The 25,999-nt window shown below is 39.1% G+C and overlaps 3 protein-coding genes across 4 annotated transcripts in view; 2 read left to right on the top strand and 1 right to left on the bottom strand.

The window, feature by feature from the left end:
- The window catches only part of LOC126190682 (probable Golgi SNAP receptor complex member 2), a 40,733-nt gene extending 35,630 nt beyond the window's left edge, over positions 1-5,103 (top strand). The window contains exons 3-4 of the mRNA XM_049931140.1: positions 4,104-4,259; positions 4,502-5,103. Of these exons, the coding sequence (XP_049787097.1) occupies positions 4,104-4,259; positions 4,502-4,747 (402 nt within the window). The 3' untranslated portion in view covers positions 4,748-5,103. The remainder of the gene's footprint in view (positions 1-4,103; positions 4,260-4,501) is intronic.
- Positions 5,104-6,897: 1,794 nt separating this feature from the next.
- Positions 6,898-25,999, bottom strand: part of LOC126190685 (Sjoegren syndrome nuclear autoantigen 1 homolog) — a 46,420-nt gene continuing 27,318 nt past the window's right edge. For both annotated transcript variants that reach the window (XM_049931142.1, XM_049931143.1), the window contains exon 3: positions 6,898-7,183. In XM_049931142.1, coding sequence (XP_049787099.1) covers positions 7,064-7,183 — 120 coding nt within the window. In that variant the 3' untranslated portion in view covers positions 6,898-7,063. The remainder of the gene's footprint in view (positions 7,184-25,999) is intronic.
- Positions 11,055-25,999, top strand: part of LOC126190684 (uncharacterized) — a 38,526-nt gene continuing 23,581 nt past the window's right edge. Inside the window, exon 1 of the transcript XR_007538271.1 lies at positions 11,055-13,210. The gene's annotated coding sequence lies outside the window, so the exon portion shown is untranslated. The remainder of the gene's footprint in view (positions 13,211-25,999) is intronic.

Genomic DNA, 25,999 nt, shown 5'->3' on the forward strand with positions numbered 1-25,999 from the left:
ATAATTGCCGCTTTGTTCTACATGATATCCTTATCCCATTAATCATCCACCCAGGCTACCTTTTACTGCTGCTACCCTGTTTAGAACGTCCTAATGGAAAGCAACTCTCAAAGAGCATGAGAAATTTGTTAAGGGAAGCATTATATTTGTCATCTATGTTATTGGCACTATACACATCCTGCCACTCTTGTTCCTCAATGAGGTTTAAAAATCACCCTATTGCCATTGGATTAGCTTTCCTACATTGTTTGTAATGTGACATTTGTTTAAGTACAAAAACCCTTGTGTTAAAATTGGTGCATCATGGTCTGAAGGGCCAATCACACTTTTACTAACATAATGCCCATCTAGTAATGAAGAATGAATAAAAATATTGTCTATGTCTGTGCCCCTGCACCCTAGTTAGAAAAAACACAATCTGCATCAGATCCTATGAGGTTTGGAGATCTACCAGCATCCTTCTTCTTGCACAATCATATACAAAATTAATATTGAAGTCACAATACAGGGTGATTCAAAAAGAATACCACAACTTTAAAAATGTGTATTTAATGAAAGAAACATAATATAACCTTCTGTTATACATCATTACAAAGAGTATTTAAAAAGGTTTTTTTTTTTTCACTCAAAAACAAGTTCAGAGATGTTCAATATGGCCCCCTCCAGACACTCGAGCAATATCAACCCGATACTCCAACTCGTTCCACACTCTCTGTAGCATATCAGGCGTAACAGTTTGGATAGCTGCTGTTATTTCTCGTTTCAAATCATCAATGGTGGCTGGGAGAGGTGGCCAAAACACCATATCCTTAACATACCCCCTGCGATTTTTTCTTATGGGGGTAAGATCAGGGCTTCTTGGAGGCCAGTGATGAAGAGCTCTGTCACGGGCTGCCTGGCGGCCGATCCATCGCCTCGGGTAGTTGACGTTCAGGTTTCATAACTAACCTTTTTCGTAGGACTCTCCATACAGTTGATTGTGGAATTTGCAGCTCTCTGCGAGTCGATTTTCCTGGGCTGCAAACAAATGCTTGCTGGATGCGTGCTACATTTTCATCACTCGTTCTCGGCCGTCCAGAACTTTTCCCTTTGCACAAACACCCATTCTCTGTAAACTGTTTATACCAACGTTTAATACACCACCTATCAGGAGGTTTAACACCATACTTCGTTCGAAATGCACGCTGAACAACTGTCGTCGATTCTTTTTGAATCACCCTGTATATAACTACTTTCTGGTACTTCCTATAAAGTAAACCAAGAACCCTCTCTAGCTTGAGCAGAAATGCTCTGATGTCACATTTAGGGGACCTATAATCAACAACAATTAGAAGTTTAGTTTCACTAAATTCAACTGCCCCTGCACAACATTCAAATATCTGGTCAGTGCGGTGCCGTGATATGTCTATAGACTCAAATGGGATTCTGTTTTTTACATACATAGGCACTCCCCAACTCCACAAGGAACTCCTTGAAAAACAGCCAGCTAATCTGCATCCTGGTAAAGGAAGCTTCTGAATTGTCAAGTTATTTATGTAGTGCTCTGATATACCAATAATTTCAGAGTCAACATCTATGAGCAGTTCACTAACTTTACCTCAATACCTCTTATATTCTGATGAAATATGCTAATTCCTTGGAAACATGACAACTTCTAAAGGTGATCCATCAGTTAGAGGGACTTCCTTTAAGCAGGTATACCTGTCAGCTGACTTCAGTCTAAAAAAGGTGCAGCTCTAACGCAAACTACTACAGGAATTTTTTCATGAGTGATCCCACTACCACCATCCACTGCACTGTCACCTGTAAGCTTGCTAGCCTCCCCTTCCCATAACTATTGAGGTGCAGGCCATGTCTAGTGAAACCAAATCTACTGATAGACTCAACTGGCACCAATGCAATGTGACCCATGCCCTCTGCCATCAGTGCCTTCCCAGTCCCACATTAACGTGCCTAACAGCTGCATTAAGATAAGGCTGATCATGACACTGAAACAGTTGCAGGAAATGCACATTACTGCCACCATTTTGAGTAGCTATCTTTACCAGGCCACCACCTACACCATATTCCCCATCCTTACCAAGACCATTCCCTGCTCCACTCACAATCACTACCTGATAGTCTTTTGTAAAATTCCTACATAACTCCACTATGCTGTCAGTGACCTGAGCCAAACCTGCACTAGGCTTCACGATGCTGGTGACTTCCTGCACTGCTGGTCCACACATCTACCATGTGAACTACCTACCAGCAGAACCTTCTTCTTTCTGTTAAATTTTGCAACTGGCTTAGGCCTCCTAACTACTAGGTTTACTGATATGCATGCCAACACTCACTAATGCGTCTCTAGTGCCCATTAAATTTCTTGTTTATCTTCTGATATCAATACTGCACCACAAGCGCACAAAAGATTCTACGGGATGGGTTTCGGTATTGATACTGAGCATGGTGGTGCAGTGGTAAAACACTGAACTCACATTTGGGAGGACATCAGTTCAAACCCCCAATCCATCCATCCAGATTGGGGTCTCCTATGGTTTCCCTAAATCACTTAAGGCAAATCCCAAGATGATTCCTCAATAGCTTCATTGACACTCTCTCAGATTGCCCTGGTGGGTTTCTGAGGCCTCTCTAGGCATGGTTTCCCATTTCTGTAACAATAACAACATAATATTCATGCATAGTGTGCTCTCAGAGACTGCCATATAAATGATTGAAGACTGTCTTTGGATACAGCTAACAACACTGGGAATACAGTTGATCATTTTTCCTGTAATTCCTTGAATTAGGTATTGTCTGTAGCTCAGCAGACAATAGTAGTGTCCAGTACAACATGTCCATTTAATATAATCTCCAGACAGAGAAGCCAACAATTTAGTCATTCTTACTTCCTGCTACCGAGTTGAGATAAGTAATTTTAATCTGCCTTTAGATTGTGCATTGCTCTCAGAATACAGGATCCTTCTATCATGCGAAGACCAACCAGTATGCAGATTTCTTTATGCCACACTTAACAGAATCAAACAAAGTAAGGTTGAGGTTGGAATATCAACAATATTATGGAAAGGACAGATTGCTATACAAGAAGACTGTTACACGTGACCTTTCAGCCAAAGCCTTCTTCACAGACTAAAAGAGAAACACACACACACACATTCACACAAACAAGTCCACCTCATGCACATGACCACTATCTCCAGCCATTTTGGTGAGAATGCACAGTGTTGCACTAACTCCCCCCGCCCCCCCCCCCCCCCTACATGTACTCTGCCCTCCCGTTTCCCTGCCCCCACCTCAGATTGCCCCTTCCACTCGATGTGACACAGTGCATTCTGACTGAAGTGGCTAGAGGTGGCAGGCGCGTGTGGTTTTTTTTTTTTTTTTTTAAAAAAAAGACGACTTCGGCCAAAAGCTCAATGTGTATCAGTCTTTTTAGTGTGCCTGTATGCAACTAAATGTGTTATCTTTACAGTATCACTCCATCATTTTATAATATTATTGACACTGTAACAGAATGTGTCTTGTCTTGGTGGGAGCAGCAGCCAGTTCTGCATCTGATCTGCCTACTTTAGGTGGCAGTGATGTGAATGTGTGCATGTTTCAAGCTTTTGTGTTATACAGGTCAGAAATAAGTTGTTAGGTAGAAGGCTTCAGTGTGTTTTAAGGATGGCTGGCTCATCCCCTTTTTCCTCAGTGATCAGCTAACCACACCCCACTTTTCGATTATTTTTTCTACTGTACTGTTATTCTGCTTGTATTTTAATGTGAAATTTTCATAAGCTTGTGTTTGAATATGGTTGTAAAAATTGGACAGAGAAGTTTGGATCTCAGCTAAGTACTTTGCCTCTTAAAACATAAATTTAAATGTTTTCACTATAATCATTTTAAAATATTTTACTAAGAGTACTGATACCACAATGCTGCATGCCCAAATACAACAACAACGCATGCCCAAATACAACAACAAGCAGTCAGACCAAGAGAGCTTTTCTTTATTAAGATTTTCTTAACTTATCTAGAACTAAATGCAATGTGTGAACTCTTAAATATTCTTAAACGGTTTCAATAAAGCAACATTAACATGTTCTACTGATGTGTTGCAGGCTGGACTACAGATGTTTCAGCAACGGCAGCGGCAGCGTGCACAAGAAGAAAGGGAGAGGGAAGAATTGTTGAGCAGAAGATTTACACAAAATTCTAGTGAAGCAGACACTTCTATATTTATTGACTATTCAGTTCAGCACAATATGTCTCTTCAGGTAGCAGAGATATCTTGATTCATACCTTTTTTTTTTTTTTTCCTTCAAAAAACTCATTCTATAATGTTCAGGAACTAATAAACTATGCATATATGCTTGCATAGTATAATGCTCTTTACTGCTGCCAATATTTAATGCCTCCTTTCACTCACTTGGATGAAGTACATTGCTGATTGACTAGTGGATTTTCCTGATATTAGTTCCTCGAGATTGAAAATGAATATTTTCTGTTCTTTCCACAGAATTCCAATCGAGGTGTGGATGACATGCTGAGAACTGGCTCTGTGATTCTTGAGAATTTAAAAGATCAGCGGTCAACATTGAAAGGTGCCCAGAAACGCTTATTTGACATTGCCAATACCCTCGGACTTTCAAATACAACAATGAGGTTAATTGAACGACGAGTGTCACAGGATAAAGTTATTCTTGTAGGCGGCATGGTGTTTACTGTTATTGTTATTATTATTGTTATATTCTATTTTCTGTGAATTTTGTTTGACAATGCCCACCGCTTGATTTTAGTTACATCTTTATGAGCAAGTAGGCACACATGCTCCATGCATGTTAGAATTTATTTTGCCATCCATTCAAGTTACCAGCTATTCTCATTTTATGTTTAGTTCAGGATCACATAAGTGGGGCCAGGTAGAAAAATAAAAGACTATGTTTCAGAGAGAATGGTAATATTTGCATTTAAATATGTGTGCTGGATGTTCCTTTGTACAGTGATATATATTCATACTTGCCTAGGGAACATATGTACTGGAGGGGGGAGTTCATTATTAATTATTTTATGAATCAGAATTTTTTTTACAAAATAAAAACAATATTTTTGAATATTTTAGTTCTGTGTATGTTTGTCAGTGTGTGTGAATCCACCCACCCCTTACATGCCTCATGTACTTAATCATCGCTGTGGCATGGATGGCTGAGATGTTGGTGAAGATACTAAAAAGAGTGGTAAAGTGAAGCAAACTTGTTAATTATTTGTTCCTTCATCTATCAAACATTGGTGCACTCTCCCCCTCCCCTTCTCCCCCTGTGTGTGGTGAGTAACAATATCTCCTAATTTCGTAATTAACATTGTTTCTCCATACCAGATTTTCCGTTATTTGATTAGTTACTTTCAATGTGATTAAAGTAAATGTTGGTAATGATCATCAGATGTAGGAAATTTACTACTGCTGCAATTCTTTTTTTGAGCACACTTTAAGTCAGTCAGCTGAAGCTGGAGGTAATTGGATACATCAGCAGACAAGATCTAGAACTTGTCCACTTCTAGAGTAAGTGCATAGACAATAGAGTATACTTAGTAAATAATAAATTGTCTGTAGCACAACTCACATTGCAAGCAAGTGGGTGGGCACAAAATGAAGCCAGGAAGTGTACACATTAGGCTGAAAGGACAATGATGCTGTTCTTGTCATGTCTGGCTGCAACCTTCCTTTTCCTCCTCTCCCCACCCCATCCCCTTCTAGACTCGGTGTACTAAGCAGGAGTTGGTTGGTTGACTGATATGGGTGAGGGGGCAAACTGTGAGGTCATTGGTCCCATCAGATTAGGGAAGGAAGTCGGCTGTGCCCTGTCAAAGAAACCATCGTGGCATTCGCCTGAAGCAATTTAGGGAAATGACACAAAATCTAAATCAGGATGGCTGGATGCAGGTTTGAACCATCGTCGTCCTGAATGTGAGTCCACTGTGCCACCTCGCTCGGTCTAGGCAAGAGTACTTATGCTGTCATGGCTTTAAGTAATGTACTGCCTCATACTCCTAGTAGATTTAACTATTCTCACAGGAGTACCAAGTAAGCAGGGACCTACAATTGGCTCTCATTAGATGCTCCAATGATCCAGAATGCCACTCAGTCGACGGGACACCACAATGATCCTGGATATGTTGACAGCTCTATTTCCCAAAGTGTTATAGTACAAAAACAAAAGTGCATATCATTCCAGGTGTTTATACTAAGCTATTGATTTTTATGTACATACCTGAACACTTAAGTGGCTTCATTTGGGCAAAATTTTTTACCTAAATCCTTTTCTTCTTGCTTAGGAACAAGAAGAAATTGCAAGGAGCTAGATCTGGGTGTGGCAGCAGTTTCATTACACAATTCATGCAGTTCTGTCTCTCAACAACTTCAGATGAATGTGCAGGCATGTTGTCACATGAAACAGTACTTACTTCTTGGCCAAATAGGGCTAGGTTTTCTTTAGTTCTTGTCAGAGAGGTCCAGTATGGATCAATGTTTGTTCCTTTTTTTCCGACTTAACAGATTGCCGCACATGAAGGTAACACAAACTTATGTAGAGCAATACAGGGTTACTTACTGAATTGTCCTCATAATGGCTGCAGTACATGCCTCCTCATGGTGCTGCCTTCCTCCAATTGTAGCAATCCCCTCTCACTGTGGAACTCGAGCTTCAAACTTGCCATTTAATTGTTATTTTGACGTATTTTCGTGATCAGTTAAAAAAGACTTTTTGTGTACATGACCAGTTTTTTGGCTACTACTGGAAGTGGTTAATGTACTTGTAATTGTATGAAAGGCACTTGAAATGGTGGCCAAAATACTGTTCCTCCAGATTATAACATGACACACAACCTGTCTAGAATAACTTTATTGCAAAAAAACGAAGCACATCTAAAATATAGTAATTGATTCAATTAAAGGTAGATACATTATCATTTTTCTTCTTTAAATTTGTGATGAATAAAAATACTGGCAGAAATTCTTAAAACAGTCAGTATAACAAAGATAGAACATCACAGCTATTAGATTTCTGTGCATTAAGTTTAACTGCTAATGAACATCATTTGATACTGGTAAGTCTTTTGATACTGGTTTCTTTGTTAATGAGTGTTTCACTGTCATTGTTTCTCTTCTGATCATGTCCAGCAATACTTTGGAACTCTCCAATATCTAAAAACAGACATATTTTAATGGTAAATAAAGGTGTGTATAAAATGTCACTTTGCACAAAAAAGCCTGGACGGAGAGAATTAACACATTTACAAATTTATGAAGTGCAAACTTAGTAATGTAATGCACTGGAGAAATTATGTATATACATATAATTTATATATCATGTATATACATATGACTAGCTTTATGAGCTTGTAACATTAATTCATGATTGACTGAGATAAGCATTGACTATGTTAGTAGTGCTAGATTATGGAAAATTGATGTGTTCTTGGGTATCTGCACCAAGTTTCTGTTCACATGTGTCGACTGTGATTTGGTTGTATGTATTTTAGCAACTAATCTGAAGCTCATATTGACTTACGTATAAAATCAAACCAAAAACTGTAATGAGTTATTAAATAAACAGGGAACACTAGTAGTGATTACTGAAAAGGGTATTCTCATAACACATCACTACTTGAACATTTGACATATCATCACAATGAAACAACTGTGATATATTTAGATTTTACTGGTTGCGCATGGGTATTTGCTCGTAATATTTCATCAGATTCTTAACATAATTATTTTCCTTGCTATAGCAAATGAAATAATACACCATTCAGGATAGCCAATTACAAATATCAAGACCATCTCCTTGCAGTGAAATATGTACATTCTTGTGAGATGATAGCCTACATTAAAGCATCACAAACAAAGGAAAAAAAAGTATCAAAAGTTAGGACAACAAAAACATTTCAAACTAAAAATTTATACAGACATTTCTCACTTGTGCATCATTGTGTTCCCTCCAATGTTATGTAGCAGCCCTTTTGAAGGTTCAGATGTATTAACTTTGTTGCAACACAGGACAAAAATGTTGGCTTTAAGCTGCATTCCTCATCTTGACATACTCAAATTTAACAGAAGAGTCCTCTGGTACTACTATTTTCTCAATAACTGACCAAAAGGCTACAAATACACCATACACGACACCTACGCAATATACCAGCAAGTAATACTACCATGACAAATATTATTTTTGAAAAAAAAAAAAAAAATGTTTCATAGCATAAAAATATTACTCACATGACCTGTGTGACATGCAACAAAAAAGTAAATAAGTAATTATGGTACCTTCAGTGCAAAAATTGCGACACATTCACACATTACCTTCCCAACATTTATTTCTTATAAAATACATTTTTTTTTCAATCTTTATAAAAACCCAATTCTGTATGTTTGGAAACACTTTTCTCAAATTCACACTTAGCTAATGACATAAGACTGTTCCATACATTATGGTACATTTAACATGTAATGACACAAATGTAGCTTTTCCAACCACATTTTATTGGAACCTTAAATAAAATAAAAAAAGTCAATAGAAACAGTAAACATGCTTAGCAATAACTAAAAACAAGTATTAATTATTTCAAAAGCAGAACATCTACAGTGCTTGAAGGAACATGAGAGACTGAAGCAAGCGAGTTCAAATGTATAACTCTGAACACAAGATGGTATCACAGCTCACAGAAGACCTATGAAATTGATTTATAGAATAATTAATTGAACGAGTAAACATCCTATAGGGGTTCTACCAGTGAAATAGATATTGTCATAGTTCTATCTGCTTTTGAATGTAATCATGGGAGAAAACACCAACTATCTGTTGGATAACAGACATACCTACTCCACTTGCACTGTCAAAAGCAGTCAAATGCACAAATATTTGTAAAAAATTGCAATACCCAGAAAGAAAGGAAAAGAAAAAAACCACAAAACAGAATAGGAATCAAAAACCTTGGAGGGTATGTAGAAGGCCCTCACGTGCAATTGGAGAAGTCAGATTTACACCCAGCTTGAACTGTAAGGCACAGTCAAACAAAGTGAAAACATGGAAGCAGGTGCCAGTAAGCCTCCTCAGCATCAAAGGGTGCAATAACAGGATAGCAGTCCAAACAGATTTGAGTGATCAATCACTCAGAAATGGGTTTGTTGTAACATTACATTTTGTTTGTATAGGGCATCTCTGGCATAGCAAATAGTCCTGCATGAATGGAAAAACATGCAAGTCGTATCTATACACAAAAAAGAACAAATGCACAGAATTACTGCTCAATATTGTCTATGTCAATCTCTTGCAGGACCCTTGAGCTTATTTTACATTCAAACGTTATGACAGTCCACAGGCTTACTTTATTCCTGCAAAATGTTTTAAAAATAGTACTTGCAGGCAAACAGGTAGTCTTCTGAGATTTCTGAAAGGTGTTTGACGCTGTACCACAGTGTCGACCAATAACAAAGAAACTATCATCTGGAGTGATGTGACACTCGAATTTTTTGACTAAAAGAACTTAGTAGTTATACTGTGAATGTTCAACAGAAATTAAAGTAACATCAGGCAGGTCCCAAAGAAGCATAACTCTGTTTTCATTAAACATAAACAGTTTACAAGAGGGGGTCAACTGCACTATCAGACTGTTTGTCAACAATGTTGTTGGCTGCAGGATAGTATTGCCATAGGACAAATTTAGAAAGACTTGGACAAAAATTTCAATTTATTTAGTGAAGGGCAACTATCTCCAACTGTGGATAAATGTAAAATCAATACCAGAGAGAGAGAGCCCAACAGTATTCAATTACAAAATCAGTTGTAAGCATGTGGGGCATTTCATATCATTGTAATATTTATGGATAATAATAGGGAGCAATATAAAATGTGACAAACAGGTAAAATTGTTAACAGACAAGGTGAACGAAAACTTATGATTTGTGGAGGGTATCTGCGAAGAAAATCACATACAAAACACTAGCATGATCAATTTTGTAGTACTGCTGTAGTGTTTAGTGCCCAGGATTACAAATATTGAGAGCTCTGGTGGCAGACCAATATTAAGGAAAGAAAGGAAGGCTGAAAGGTGGAAGGAATACACAGAGGCATCCCATGGGGCTCACCACTCTTTGGTGAGTTCGTTCTTGGCTACCACGGGACCCCAGACTTTGCAGCATCTCTTCCCTTTCCGTGCTGCTATCCTTTTATCCCATCCCTTGAGTAATATGTCTTGGATAGTTTTGGGAATGCATTCAAAGTTTTGATAGCCCAGCATTGGAACCACTCATGTGTTTTTTCTTTGTTCTCCATCTCGTCCCCTTCCACTGCTTTGGAGTTTGAGATTTCTCTTCGTTTCTTCTTCCTCCCTGTGTGCTCCTCAAGGCTGGCCCACGTGTTTTTTTTTTTTTTTTTTTTTTTTTTTTTTTTTTTTTTTTTTATAGGTGCATAACAGGTGACTGGGTAATCAAAATTCCCAGCCCAGGTTGACAGGTAGGGTCTGCACATACCCCCTGATACAGTAGTAGCCCAGGGAGGGAGTATTGCCTGAGCTGTTACCTTCCTAACTGCCAACAGGACCCTCTTTCAGGAGTTAGGGAGATGTGAACAATCACCTAAGGTGTGTGAGCCCCCCTGTTGAAAGGAGCACGCCACTGGAGATGCTGGCAATCAAGAGGGATATTTTCGTTTTGCAATGAGCCAGTCGCCATCTCAGTCTACATCTACTAACCGTAAATGGAATGAGGGTAAAGATTCAAAGACTTTCCCAGCTGCACCTTGGTTCCTCGTGGTATCACGTACTGAAGGAGGTCAGTCCTTTGCTACAGTTAATCCATTTATTATTCAGGAAGGTGTTGATGCAATTGCAGGCTGTGTGAAAGCCTGCTCTCATTTACATAATGGAACTTTGCTTTTGGAAACCAATCGTGATTTTTCAAGCCCAACAACTGCTTGCAGCTTCGCTCCTCCACAGGTGTCCTATTAGTTTTGGGGCCCATCGTATGCTGAATTCTTCACATGGTCTTTCTTACACAACCGCTTGATGATCTGACTGGGGACATCTCTCTGATCAGGGCATCACTGCGGTCCATTGGGTAATAAAAAAGGTTGATGCAGTCTTGGTGCCTGTGCAGTCTTTTTCTGACATTTGATAGAGTAGTGCTTCCATTGAAGTTTAAGGCAGGCTATGAAGTCATCACAGCCTGACCGTACATTGCAAACCCGATGCATTGCTACCACTGTCAAGGTTATAACCAAATTTGCGTGTCCTGTCAAAACCTGGCCAAATGTGTTACTTGTGGTAAAAACACTGAAGAGGGCGACTGCCCCCCCCCCCCCCCCCCGCTGTATCAATTGTAACAGCAACCATGCCGCCTCATCCCGTGAATGCCTCATGTATCTTAATGAGCAAGCCATCCAGGAAATCAGGGTGAAGGAAAAAGTATCCTATTCTGTCACTCGCAATTAGTTGGCTAGTTGAAAGCCCTGCATTTTACCATCCAGCACTTACAGCACCATTCTTGCCAAGCCTTGCTCCACAAAAGACTTAGCCACACAGAATTGTGACCTCCAATTCAGTAGTGCAGCTGTGAAATCGCTCAGTATCAAGGTAGCATCCCTGTCTCCTCCTCCTGCAGCAGTGCAACATACTGTCAAATCTTCGCCCCAGCAGTGAAATCACCTGCTACGCAACCAAACGGGCCGGAAAGGACAAAAGGAATAATCCTACAAGGACTTTTTATGTCCCTCTAGCTGACAAATGTCTCCATCTTAGTCTGCCAACTGTAAAGGCTGTAAGAAATCAAACAAAGGCAATCCGTCTTATCCTTCCTTGACTCGCGTCACTGTATGATACGCTTACCTGGCTGACCTCCATTTTGCTGGTGCGCACTGCCAACCATTTTTCTGCCCTGGAATCCATAGGCCAACCCAGGGAGATGCCAATTCCTCTGTACATTTCTTGGAACAGGACCCTCCAGCTTCTGTGCCCTGTAGCAGTGTATCTTCAAAGGCTGTCAAACAGCAGCCACTGAGGTGAGTACCCTTTATCCCTCCCACGCATTACGATTCTTCTCCAATGGAATGTCCATGTCATTAGATCAAACAATGAGGAATTATGGTTTCTCTTGGAATCACAGTGTCCACTTGTTTTCTGCTTCCAAGAAATAAAGTTGCATCCTTGCAACTGCTTTGACCTGCTGTTTTCCCTTCTGGTCCACTTTGGCCATTGTCACCTTTCACACTAGTCCAGTTGACAGTTTCTATACAGAAGCTGTTGAACTACACTGTCTTATGGATATGACGTCCTTGTGCAGTGGATATGCATGCGGTTTGTCTGCCATCCCTGACCACCCATACTACACACTCTTTTTCGATGATTCCATTGGCTGCCTATATGGGGTGCACTGCTCTTCTCTGTTACCTCTGGAGTTCACTTTCGGCTACTGCTCTGGCACTTAGCTTCACGTTATCTGCCACATTCCCAATGGGTGTGAACACTTCATTGCTTTGGCTTTGTGTGGTGGCTCGTGTTAATCTTGGACTTCATTCCCTTCCTAAGGTCACTACTCCGGATTTGGTCTATCGCTTTTAGCTTCTCGACCATCGCACACAACTTAGCGATAGCATCGTCCTGCACACTGATGACTCTAAGACTGACTATGGTGTTGGGTGTACCTTCTTCAATGGCACCAACCATTTCGGTATCAGCTTCCAGAACGCTGTTCGATTTTTATAGCAACTCTTCACCTTCTACCAAGCTACCCAGTACATCCAGTGACACAGGCTTTTTTTGTCATATGCTGTGATTCTCTCAGTGCCCTTCAGAGCCTTTGTGTGCTGCACACAGTACATCCCATAGTGTAATGGGTCCAAGAGAGCTTCCGGAGTAAATTTAACCTTCTTCTCTCAACACTTCCTAGATCTAGCAGAAATATTGTGATGATACTAACTCTTGTTTGTTGTTGTTGGGAACCACTGTGATGTTCATCTTGGTACCTAGTCACCTCAGTGTGGTGGGAAATGAGGCTGCTGCTAATGCTACTGCCAAGGCTACAGTCCTCCTACGTCAGCCTGCTAGCTATTCCATTACTTCGGATGATCTCCGTGTTGCTGTCTGTCGGCAGATGGTGTCACTCTGGCATCATGGGAGCACACACTGGCTCGAGACCACTGTCTCTATGGCATATTTTGCAGAACTTTCTCCAAAGGTAAGTCTTTGTTTTAAGCTCTTTCCTTTTGTCAACTGGGCTTAATGTGTTGCCACATTTAACTCCTTTTACTTACTAATGTTCTAAGGTTATGGCATAGGCAATTATGACCTCACTTGTTTTTGCGCAAACAAGGCCTATATAAGGGAAACAACTATTATAGAAAGAAATGAAGTAATTGATGATGAGATGGAAGATATGATACTCTGAGAAGAATTCATCAGAGCTCTGATAGACCTAAGTTGAACCAAGATCCCTGGAGTAGACAACATTACCTCAGAATAACTGAAATGCTTTGGAGAGCCAGTCATGACAAAGCTATTCCACCTTATATGCAACATATATGAGACAGGTGAAATACCCTCAGACATTCAAGAAGAACGTAATAACTCCTGTTCCAAAGAAGGCAGGTGCTGACAGATGTGAATATTGCTGAACATCAACAAATAATTTACAGAAGAATGGAAAAACTGCTCGACGCTGATCTCTGGGGAAGATCTGTTTACTCGGGACCCAAATGTAGGAACACAAGGGTCTTGTCTTAGATGATACACTGGAGAAAAGAAAACCTATGTGCATGACATTTGTACAGAAACCTTCCAATTATGTCGACTGGGATACATTCCTTGAAACTGTGAACATTGCAGGGGTGAAACGCAAAGAGCAAAAGGTTATCTATAACCTGTACACAAACCAGACTGCAGAAAAGAAAACAGTGGTTGACAATGGTGTAGCCTTTCCTCAATGCAATCTATACACAGAGAAGATAGTAAAGGAAACCAAGAACAGATTTGGAAAGTGAATCAAAGCTCAGGAAGAAGAAATAAAAGCTTTGTGGGTTACCAATGACACTGTAATTTTGTCAAAGATGGCAAAGGACTTGCAAGCATTGTTGAAAGTAATGAATAGTGTCTGAAAAGTGGTGTATGGTGGTACGAGGGGCATTTGAAAAGTCCGAGAGATGGCATCACCTGCATGTATTGAGGTCGTATTTAGTTAATAGCATCTTTGGAAAGAACGCATACCAAGTTTCAGCCATATTGGTCTATTTCTTTGTGTTTGGCATTCATGTGAAACAAGAAAGTCAAGTGATCGTCCAAAAAACGGACGAAAAAGAATTTCGTATGGTGAATAAACATTGCTTTATGAAAGGCAAAATGCCTCAGGAGACTAAAGAGAAGCTTGATAAACATTACAGTGACTCTGCACCATCGATTAGAACAGATTATAAGTGGTTTCAAAATTTTCGGAGTGGCCCTATGGGCACAAGTGATGCTGAATGTTCTGGACGCACTGTGGAGGTTAAGACTCCAGAAATCCATGATATGGTGATGGATGACAGAAGAGTTAAGGTGTGTGAGATTGCTAGTGCTGTAGGCATCTCTAATGAATGGGTACATAATATTTTGCATAAACATTTGGACATGAAAAGAAATCCGCAAGATGGGTTTCGCGATTGCTCGCGCTTGACCAAAAACGGGATCGTTTGAAGTGTTGCAAGGATGGTTTGCAGCTGTTCAGGAAGAATCTGTGGGACTTTAAGCATCGTTTCGCCACTGTGGATGAAACATGGATACATTACTATACTCCTGAGATCAAAGAACAATCTAAACAATGGGTTACCAAGGGAGAATCTGCACCAAGAAAGGCAAAGACGATTCCTTCTGCCGGAAAGGTTATGGAGATTGTCTTTTGGGATCTGCAAGGGATAATCCTCATTGACTATCTGGAAAAGGGTAAAACTATTACAGGTGCATATTATTCATTGTTACTGGACCATTGGCAAACCGAGCTGCAAGAAAAATGCTGGTTGGACCGCAAAAAAGTCCTTTTCCATCACGACAATGTACCAGCACATACCTCAGCACTTGTGGTCGCAAAATTAATGGAAATAGGATTCCAACTCGTTTCATATCCTCCCTATTCTCCGGACTTGGCTCCCTTGGACTACTGTTTGTTCCCCAATTTGAAGAAATGGCTGGTGGGATAAAGATTTTATTCAAATGAGAAGGTGATTGCAGCAACTAATAGCTATTTTGCAGACTTGGACAATTCCTATTATTCGGAAGGGATCAACAAATTAGAACAGAGCTGGATGAAGTGTATAAGTCTAAAAGGAGACTATGTCGAAAAATATAAAAAGTTTACCCCAAACAAGTAAGTAGTTTTTATTTTGCACGGACTTTTCAAATGCCCCTCGTATGCATCACTCTAGGGGAACAATGTACACCCTCACATCTTCTTACCAATGAATTTTACTTGCAGCTAAACTATAAAAAAGATGGATTTAGATTTAAAGTTATAGGTAGTCTGCAGGGATGTTATTTTTATTTTGCATGTGGTGAGCTATATCAAGGGGCAACACACCTTCAACATGAGGTGGCAATTGCAACAGTTTTGCAAGAAGAAATATCTGCCTCAGCATGGAAATAAATATTCTGTCATTCGCCAGTGTGGCTTAGAGATGGGTGGATATATGAGCACTAGAAGCCGGTTACCATACATTAAATGAACTTTGTTTTTCATTCATATACTGCACAGTGAACCAAGCAAGTTAATGTAATCTGGTTAATATATGCATTGGTGAAGAAAATATACAAGCTGGTAGCTCAATAGGATTCCCACAAGTTATTGTGCAGAAATGTGGTATAATACGTCTGTATTTTAAAGCAATTATAATAGGAGAATAAGTTTGAGAAGGGGTCTAAGGGCACAACAGTCGCACATAAAGGTAAGGAATATACTTATCACTGTGAATATTACGCTTCAGATTACAAGATTAATATGAAAAAGGTAATGGAATGTTGACAAATTAAATCAGGTGACACTGATAGAATCCTATTGGGAAGTGAGACAGTGAAGAAAGTTAATGAAGTTTGCTATTTTGCCAGCAAAATAACTGATATAGTAAAAGTAGTGCTATAAATTTACTTACAACACAGACTTGCAGTAGCAAGAGATGTGTTTCTGAAAAAGATACATTTATTAACATCAAATATAAATTTAAGTGCTTGGAAGTATTTTCTGAAGGTATCTGTATAGATTGTAGTATTGTACAGAAGTGAAATGTGGTATTACACAAGAATGCTGAAAATTAGAGGGGAGGACTGAATAATTAATAAGATATGAAATGTATCGAGGAAAAAATAAATTTATAGCACAACTTGAATAAAAAAAGAGATTGGCTGGTTCGACACATTCTGAGGCATCATCACCACTGATACAACAGCCCTTTGTGAGCCTTGGCCTTCTGTTTAGTGCTGAACTCTACCAATTATGAATCCAGTTTTCCTTATGTCTTCTCCCACCCTAGCTTCGGTCTTCCAACTCTCCAAGTTCCTTCAGGCACTGCATTGAGGATCTTCATCATTCTTTCATTTGCTCTCAGTACATGTTCTGCCCATTCTGGCCTTTTAATCTTAGTGTAACTGACAATACCCGGTTCATTATATAGACTATATAATTTGTAGTTGAATTTCCTCCTCAAGATCTTTGTTTCAAATATGTGAAGTTACTTTTCACTGAATTTTGTTAATGTCTATGTTTCAGAACTAAAACTTTATATATCATAACTGTAATTTTCCTGGAAAGCAATTTACATTTCAGCTGTATTCTGCAACAGTAGTACGCATGTTAAGCACTGCTAGATTGTTTTAAAACTGATTTGAAGTTTAAAGTTTTACGATATAGACTGGAAATATTAGTCAGAAGTCGGACTAAAGTACGATCATCTTCACCGTTTGGACAAATAACAGGATTTTGATGTATGTGACAGAAAAGTGAATCGTATGATTACCGATTTGTGATGGGACTTAGCTTTCATGATACTTAATAGTTACGAACATCAAAGGACACAGAAAGAGACTGATCGCCGACATAAACTCGATTATTAGTCTTGAGTAGGCCACAACGAAACACAATCACAAAGAAATTACAATTTTGCCATGTTGTCAGAATTTAACGTCAGGGTCAGAATTACTCATATTAACACATGCAATTCCTTGAATGACATATCGGTGTGTGTGCTCAGCGTAGGGACAAACCATAAACCTTAATTAAACTTTAATTTTCCGTGTCGCCTACATCATTTCATGAACATTTAAAGTGTATCTGTGAAATTAACTGATTATTCTGATAACATAAAACTGCCAAGTGAATTAATGATAATTTAAATGTGTACAGCAATAATTTAACACCAAAATTATGAAGCATTCTGAACACTGCTCAAGGGTATGTTATCTCTGGAGTTACGTCATACAGTTGTCGAATATGCAACGTAGCGACGCCTTGATGACGGAATAATAATAAACAACTTAATATCCTCGCAAAATTCATAATGTGGCCTCGGCTTGGGTGATGCTTCAAGACACTATTTGTTAATGTTTGAATAACCATTCTCAAACCGGGCATAAGAAATATCAGCAATTCGTGTAAACTGAAGGGTCTGTCGCGAACACTGCAAGGGACTTTTGGTTATTTCAGGTCAATGGAGGCATCGCATTATCGAGTGGTGCAGTCACTACATTTATAATGTGAAGAAGATAGACAATGAACACAATTGCTTTCATTATAAGCAAGGGCGGCGCACACACTCCAGTGTGATGCTCCATCGAGACAGTCATATCATTTTAGAGATACAGAATCTGAAAGTAACCAAACTGCGCAAGGGCTGAGGCAGAGATATATATTTATGAAATCATTAGACAGAAGATAACTGTGTGCAGTTACAAGCAGAAACTGCAATGCAATGCTATCACCATAAGGATCACTGCAGTCTTGCCTGCCTGGCCTGTAATACATCATAAAGTTCTCTCCAGTGTTGGCACAACACTGCTACACCCCACTGGGTGGGGTTCTGTCTACATTAATAGTTTCACAGTCTGCTGTGGGCCACTGCATCAGAAACTAGTCACCTCCAACTACAGCGAGCACAGGAATTCTATTCTGGCATGCCATGGGGCAAAATATGAGGCATGTTTTCTTAAGCAAGAGCTGATTTTATATCAAAGAAACACAATTGCATTTTAAAAAAAACAATTTTGCTATTGCATAAAAGCCCATACCTCAATCTACTACTCAACATAATTCTGACCAAAGTTTTAAGACAATCAAAATGAGCAACCAAGTTCTGAATTCCTTTCTCACAAAAATTCTCACATCTGATTTTCCAGCCATTACTGATAGCTGTTGTATCACTATCATAAAACTGCCTAAATGTTTTTTCAAGTGTAGGAGCAAGTGATTGTCACTGGGCACTAGGTCACAGCTATACCAAGAACGATCAATTCCAAACACAGCCTACTCGCTCAGTTTTACATGCTTCTGCATGCATGTGCATGAGCTTCCGTAATTCATACTGTTTTCTCCATGAAATTCTCTCATCTGCCAATGAATTTCTGTAGGTGAATCACTGTATTTCAAGCTAAGCGAGATTTTCAATTAACTGGGGAATCTTAAATAAGAACAAACAGCTGTTAACTCTGACAGATGCTTCCTTTATGGCATCTTTAGGTACCCAACAAATGTAAGTATTCAGCACACAAGCACAGATCATCAATTTCAGCACAGCAAGGGGGGGGGGGGGGGGGGGGAGAAGCCAAAAGCCAGTAACACAAAGTATGATGGATGATGGTTTGGGCCCCACAGGATACAATGCATTTTCTCAACTCCAATTTATTGAGGGATGTTTGAGCAGTAACCGCTACTTCAGATTCTGCCATATTTCAGTAGGACAATGTTGAGTCACAAGGGGTGACGAATGTGCAAACAGTATTTGAAGAATGACAGGTACAAGTGTTCCTCTAGCCAGAAAGTATGCCTGGGACCTATCGAACATGTTATTTATCAGTAATTTCTTGGTCATGATTGTCCACCAATTACTGTTGGACTCTCATAAAAACCATATGAAGATACAGATACCATGAAAAGCTTATAGTTTTTTGATTTCACACCATAATATTTAAGTATGATGATATTACATAAAATAAATAGTGAAAAGGATAGTTGAAATTGATGTAACACACCGACTGCCACAAGGGCACCTCCGGCCACAGCAGAGCATCACACCTGATGCAGTGTGTCAGGCGTGGAGGTGAAACATCCATCACTATGGATGCGGAAGTCAACATGTTAAAAATAATAAAGCATGAGGGGTGTCCAGAAATTAGCCTCCTTCAGGCTATAAACAAAATACTGGCATAGTTCAAAAAAATTCATTATTTACAAAAACTTGCAATTTTGATTCTCAGTTCTCAGCCAACAATATACAATAACTTTGTTGTAGTCCTTCTTGGAGGGGGAAGGGGTGTAAGGAGACAGACAAAAATGGAAAAAAATATAGAAGACTGGGCTGAATGCATGGATTTAAAACAAATACATAACACAAAGTTGCCCTATTCCATTAGCAGTGGCCAAAGTAGGAGGGGTTACAACCTGAATAATATTTTCCCCTCTGAATATATTGCTTAACAAACCAAGAAGCATATTGCAGAACCATGCCTTTGAACACAACACTGAGCTCTCATACGTATTGTAAAACCAGTTGTAAGACCAGAAAATTGTATTCAGAGGAACAGTTCAACTTCAAAACAGCTTATCGTGACCATTTTTCTCAGAACTTAAAGTCTTAATAGTCAGGTCTGATCCAGAGAATTATGATTTTTTGAATTTTTAAAGAGTATCTCATAAACACATCCCAGGAGGCTGTAGGACTGGATAATTGTGTGGACTTGATAATGATTCAAACATGCTCCTTGAGAGCTACGAACATCTCCTTGAAAACGATCCATTCTTGAAAGAGAATCAAACATGCTCCTTGAGAGCTACGAACATCTCCTTGAAAACGATCCATTCTTGAAAGAGAGAATACAAACAGGACAACTTACTCAAGCCATATCATCATGAACAAAAAAAATGGTGTAATCTTCTTGAACACTGAACATAGTAATCGACAAGCCTGGAAATTATCAATACACCTTAAGTGGTCCTAGAGTGAACAAGGTCACCCCTGACCAACTGCTGTCGAATGACAAAAAGAACAAGTAACAAAACCTTAATGATGCAAAGAGGAGAATGAAAATCTTTGTACTCCATTCACAAGTGAAGAACTGAGAACTGCTGTTCCTCAGGTAAAAAGTAATGAAGCTGCAGCCTTATATGACATGAGACTGGAGCAAATAAATAACTTTTGCCCCTTAACTATGAATTGGATCCTAAAACTGATGTCAGGTATAAAGCAAAAGCTGTGACACTGTTTAAACCAGGCAAAGAACTGAGTAACTCAAAGAACTTCAGTTATGTATCACTTCTGTGCTATCTATTTAATCTTTTGGAGAGAATGAATTTCTAAATGAATGTCTGAGTCTGTTGACAGGAACATCATTAAAGATTAGGTAAGTCACGTACTAGCCAGATACTTAATTTAACCCAGTACATTGACGAAGAGTATGAAAGAAAGCAGATTACAGGAGTTGCCTTTATTGATCTACAGCTGCTTATGATACCATGAATCATAAGAAACTAACAAAGAAGCTATACACAACAACAATTAAGAAATACTGGCTGACAGTTTATTCAGTGTTTACAGCAAACGGCAATGTTTTGTCAGTCTAAATAACAAAATGAGCCGATGGGGAATGCAGAAGAATGGCCTTCCCCAGGGAAGTGTGCTGTCTCCGATATTATATAACATATACACCAATGTTCAGCTACCTAATACTGGAACCCGGTCCTTCATCTATGTAGGTGACAAGCTGTTGCTGTTCACGGAGCGGCATTTGAAGAAAGCTAACATCTGCTCTTGAAGAATTTGCTATCTATTATGACAACAACTGCTTAAAACCCAATCTGGATAAAACTCAATTGTGGACATCCCACCTATGCAATAAGGAGGCAAGAAGAAAGCTTAAAATCACCTGAAAAGGACACAGTTTAAATTACTGTATTCTCCCCCAGCACCTAGGGTTAAAACTGGAGATCATGCCTTAACTTACAAACAAAACTGTATCGACACCAAGCAGAAGGTATGCACCAGGAACAATTTCATCCACAAACTGACAGACACAACATGGGGAGCGTCCTCCACACATTCACTCTTGTTCTGCTGTGGAATATGCAGCACAGGTTTGGACGAACTCTGCGCATGCTGATCAAGTTGATACGGCTCCTCATGAGACAACCGCATAGTCAAAGGTTGCCTACGACCAACCCCATACATTAATGTATGGGGTAGAACCTACGTATGTAATAAGCCAGTCTGCAGCAGAAAGTGAGAAGAAGAAGCAAGAAACAGATCCACAAAATCCATTGCTTGGAATTCATTCTTATCCATCACAATTGGAATCCAGGAAAATCTTCCTCCTCACTACAGCACCAACACCAGCTCCAATTTCAGCAGAAGCTCACTGAACTGAGCTGTGGCGAAAAAAGCCTCCTGGAGGATAATGGACAAAAAAGAGAAGTTACCGTCAAGCTGCCATCTCCAGTACAGGACTTGGAAGACCCTAAAGAAATTGAGCACAGGAGTGAAAGATTCAAGACTAATTTGAAGTGGTATCGGCAATGATGAGCTTTGTGAGTGTGACACAAGGCAGGGTTCTGAACAGTTGTTAGTTTGCAGTAATCTGAGCAAACCCTGAGGCATGGAAGACTTGTTTGCAGCAAATGACTATGCCGTTTTGGCTGTGGAAAATTGGGCTCATGAAGTGTGAAATTCATTGTCTAGCATTTTTATTTTTTTAATTTTTACTCAGACAAATAAGAGCAAATTTTTTGGAAACATTTACTTTACTACAGATTCAGATATATGTATTTATCACATTTATTAACAAGTTGACAAATGCACTATGCATAAAATTCTGTCGTATGGAAGTTTTGGAACCTAACAACCAAACAACTTGTAGTACTATGAATGTTTTGTGATAATCTTATGAAAAACACTTTGAAAAAGTGTGGAAATTTGCCCAACAGTTTAGACATAACAAAATTTCAGTTTTTTGTACCAATTAGTTGCTGTTAGCAGATGGTCAGCCACTTTTGCTTAATCATGAACTGTCCACTGAAAACCATGTTATAGAACAGATTTCACTTTTGGGGAGATTTTCAGTTGCAACATTCATTTTGCACAGCTACTTCGGGGAATGAAAAGCAATATGGCTTGCTCACTATCACAACTCTTAGCACACTGACATACTGCATGAGTCAGTGTAGTGATTGACCCATTCCCCCCACCACTTCACATGGTATATGAAAATGGAGGTTACTTTTGCTTGGGCGTCATAGTGGACACTTAAGTGCAGTTGATGCAAGGGGTTGGTGATATCCATTTTCAGTTACCCATGGGTAAAGTATTACTGTGGCAGAAACAGCTGTATGATTCCGTACTACACATATTTGCACATACCACCCCTACTAACTTGTAGCACTGCAGTAGCATTATTACTTTTCTGCAAACTTTAGTTATTTGCTTAAGACATTCTGTAGTGTAAAATGAATATGCAACATAGTGAGACAGATTACATAATGAAAATGAATTACAACAGTTATGGTAATGGCCACTGATAAGTGGCATATAATATAGAGAGATATGATGACAATGGACGTTACAGAATGCAAGCCCAAGTTGAATCTCTGACTGGTTGTTGCTACTGTAGCTGTTCAATAAATAAATAAATAACAGTCAGTTACTTTAATATTCTCATACAGGGAAATTTTATTATGTGGACTAAAGAAACTTGTGACGAGTCCCACAGCTTTTCTTAGGCTCTACCCCATCCCCCTTCCCGTTCTCTCTCTTCCTCTTCTTTTGCATTAATTCGACCTGGTATGGGTCCCTTACCTGACTGCTGTAGCAGTCCACAGCCCAGAATTATTTTATGGAAGTTGAACTCTTTGCTGATAAATTACCTGCACAGACAGTACCATGATTCTGAAATGTAGAAGTATCCCACATATTGCTTTATTTCCTTCTTTCAGCCTCTTTTTCTAATATTAAAACTATCTTCAACATTTAAACGAAGATTTTACCCATTATGGCAGATCGATATACTTGTAATTTTCCCAGTAAAATGATAAACAAAGCATTTTTAAATCGTTCTTGTCAGCTGGAATTCTTAGGCAGTCAGCTGTATCAAATAAGATTAGATTAGACTAGGTGTACTTTCTCTTCCATGTATTCATAATCAGGAGATTATCAAGGAAATTGTAGAACACATCATAGCTCAGTTGGTAGAGAACTTGCCCGCGAAAGGCAAAGGTTCCGAGTTCGAGTCTCGGTCCGGCACACAGTTTTAATCTGCCAGGAAGTTTCGTATCAGCACACACTCTGCTGCAGAGTGAAAATTTCATTCTAGAAACATCCCCCAGGCTGTGGCTAAGCCATGTCTCCGCAATATCCTTTCTTTCAGGAGTGCTAGTTCTGCAAGCTTCGCAGGAGAGCTTCTGTAAAGTTTGGAAGGTAGGAGACGAGGTACTGGCAGAAATAAAGCTGTGCGGACGGGGCGTGAGTCAAGCTTGGGTAGCTCAGTTGGTAGAGCACTTGCCCGCGAAAGGCAAAGGTCCCGAGTTCGAGTCTCGGTCCGGCACACAGTTTTAATCTGCCACGAAGTTTCATAATACTTACATGTATATCTGACATATTCCAGCCAGCTGTCTTGATATTTGCTTTTTATATGTACAATGTGATGTCAATGTCAGAACTCTGTTGTTGGATTTACATATGGCTGTCAAATCATTCAGTTGTGCAGTACAGTGAACAACAGAATAGGAGTACATAGGAAAGATATATAGTGCAAACCCATTTTATGTTAACATAAGTAAAGAACACACTACTGACAGACATATTTATTTCAGGGGATGTAGAGCTGTCTCACTATCTGACAATGTTTGAAGCATTTAAAATCAAGTAGTCACAGCAAAAACCTCTATTGGCATTTGAGGTACATACACCTGACTGACATGAGCTGAAATCTGGACATGAACTGACATATGGATGATGGAAGATAAGAGTTCTATGATTCTGGAACCAGTATAAATTGTAGGCCCTGCACATAAACTGCAGAAATAGGATGGCTGACTGGAATATTGCAAACATATATTATTAACATAAAATGTAATAAACATGATATGATGGATTCACAAACATGGTACAAATGTATAAATTTAGAAAAATTACTGCATTTATGGGATTATGACATATGTCATACAAGTAGAGAAGTGATGATTAAAGTTCGGTCTGGAAATGTAATAATAAAAACAACAGAAGGAATATCAACATAATCCGCAATACAGGTTACAGCTGGAATCGTGAAATGTGAATGCATTTCACATATCAGTGACCAACACATGGTTGTGGCAATGAAGATTACCAAAGTACAAAGGACGACTGAAACAAGCAGAAAGAAATGTATGTTCAGTAAACCAGATCAGTAACAATCGGTAGTGTCATATCTTAATGCGGAAATCGAAACTTTCAGCACAGGGCAGGAGCATGTAGAGGAACTATGGCTCAAGTTTATGAGAATAATTGACCACATGTTGGATAAATATGTCTGATTAGAACAGTCCATGGTATACAGTCACTGCAAAGAAACCTCTAAAGAAACAGAGATGACTGCATAATAGATGTAAAACAAAGCACGTGATTATAGATAGAGTGAAGCTGAATGAAATGCGTTTGGCTGTCGAGAGAAATGCGTGATGCCTGCAATGACTACCATAGCAGAAAATTAGCAAATAGCTTTTGTCATTTGCAAAGTTAGTGTCCAGCCCTAGTGAATGTGACAGGAACTGAAATTGAGGATAACAAAGCAAAAGCTGTATGCTTAATTCCATTTTCAAATGTTGCTTTACAAATGTAAACCTATCAGAATCGCCGCAATTTAATACTTGCACCACTGAAAAGATGAACGAAATAAGTATTAGTGTCAGTGGTGTTGAGAAACAGCTGAAATCGTTATGACTGAACAAAGCTCCAGGGCCCAATAGAATCCCTGTTAGATTTTGTATTGAGTTTGTGGCTGAGATTGGCCCTCTTCTGACTATAATCTATCATAGGGTCCCTCAAGCAAAAAAACTTGCTTAGTTCTTGGAAAAAAAAGTACAGGTCACACCCGTCTACCAGAAGGGTAGTGGAAGTGATCCACAAAAGTACCATTCACTATCCTATCTTATAACATATTCTGAGCTCAAATACAACGATGTATTTTGAACAGAATGACTTCCTCCAAGCCAACCCGACCCGATTCTGAAAACACCAATCATGTGAAACCCAACTTGAGTTTTTCTCAAGCCTCATTGAAATCTTTGGATCAAGGCAGTCAGACAGGTGCATTATTTCTTGATTTCCTAAAAGCATTTGACTCAGTACCACCCCTATGCTTACTGTCAAAAGTGCAATCATAAGGAGTATCAAGTGAAATTCATGACTGGATTCAGAACTTTTTGTAGGAAGGACACAACATGTTATCTTGGATGGAGAGTCATTGTCAGATGTAGAAGTAACTTTGGGTATATCCCCCCAGAAAGTGTGTTGGGACCTTTGCTGTTCATGTTGTATATTAATGACCTTGCAGACAATATTAACAGTAATATTAAGCATTTTGCAGATGATGCAGTCATCTATAATGAAGTAATTTCTGCACGAAGATGCATAAATATTTAGTCAGATCTTTATAAGATTTGAAATTGATGCGGAGCTTGGCAACTTGCTCTAAATATTCAGAAATGTTAAATTTAGCATTTCACAAAACAAAAAAAAAAGTGGTATCCTATGACTATAACATCAATGAGTCA

Source organism: Schistocerca cancellata, chromosome 6, assembly GCF_023864275.1.
Source record: "Schistocerca cancellata isolate TAMUIC-IGC-003103 chromosome 6, iqSchCanc2.1, whole genome shotgun sequence".
NCBI classification, from domain to species: Eukaryota; Metazoa; Arthropoda; class Insecta; order Orthoptera; family Acrididae; genus Schistocerca; species Schistocerca cancellata.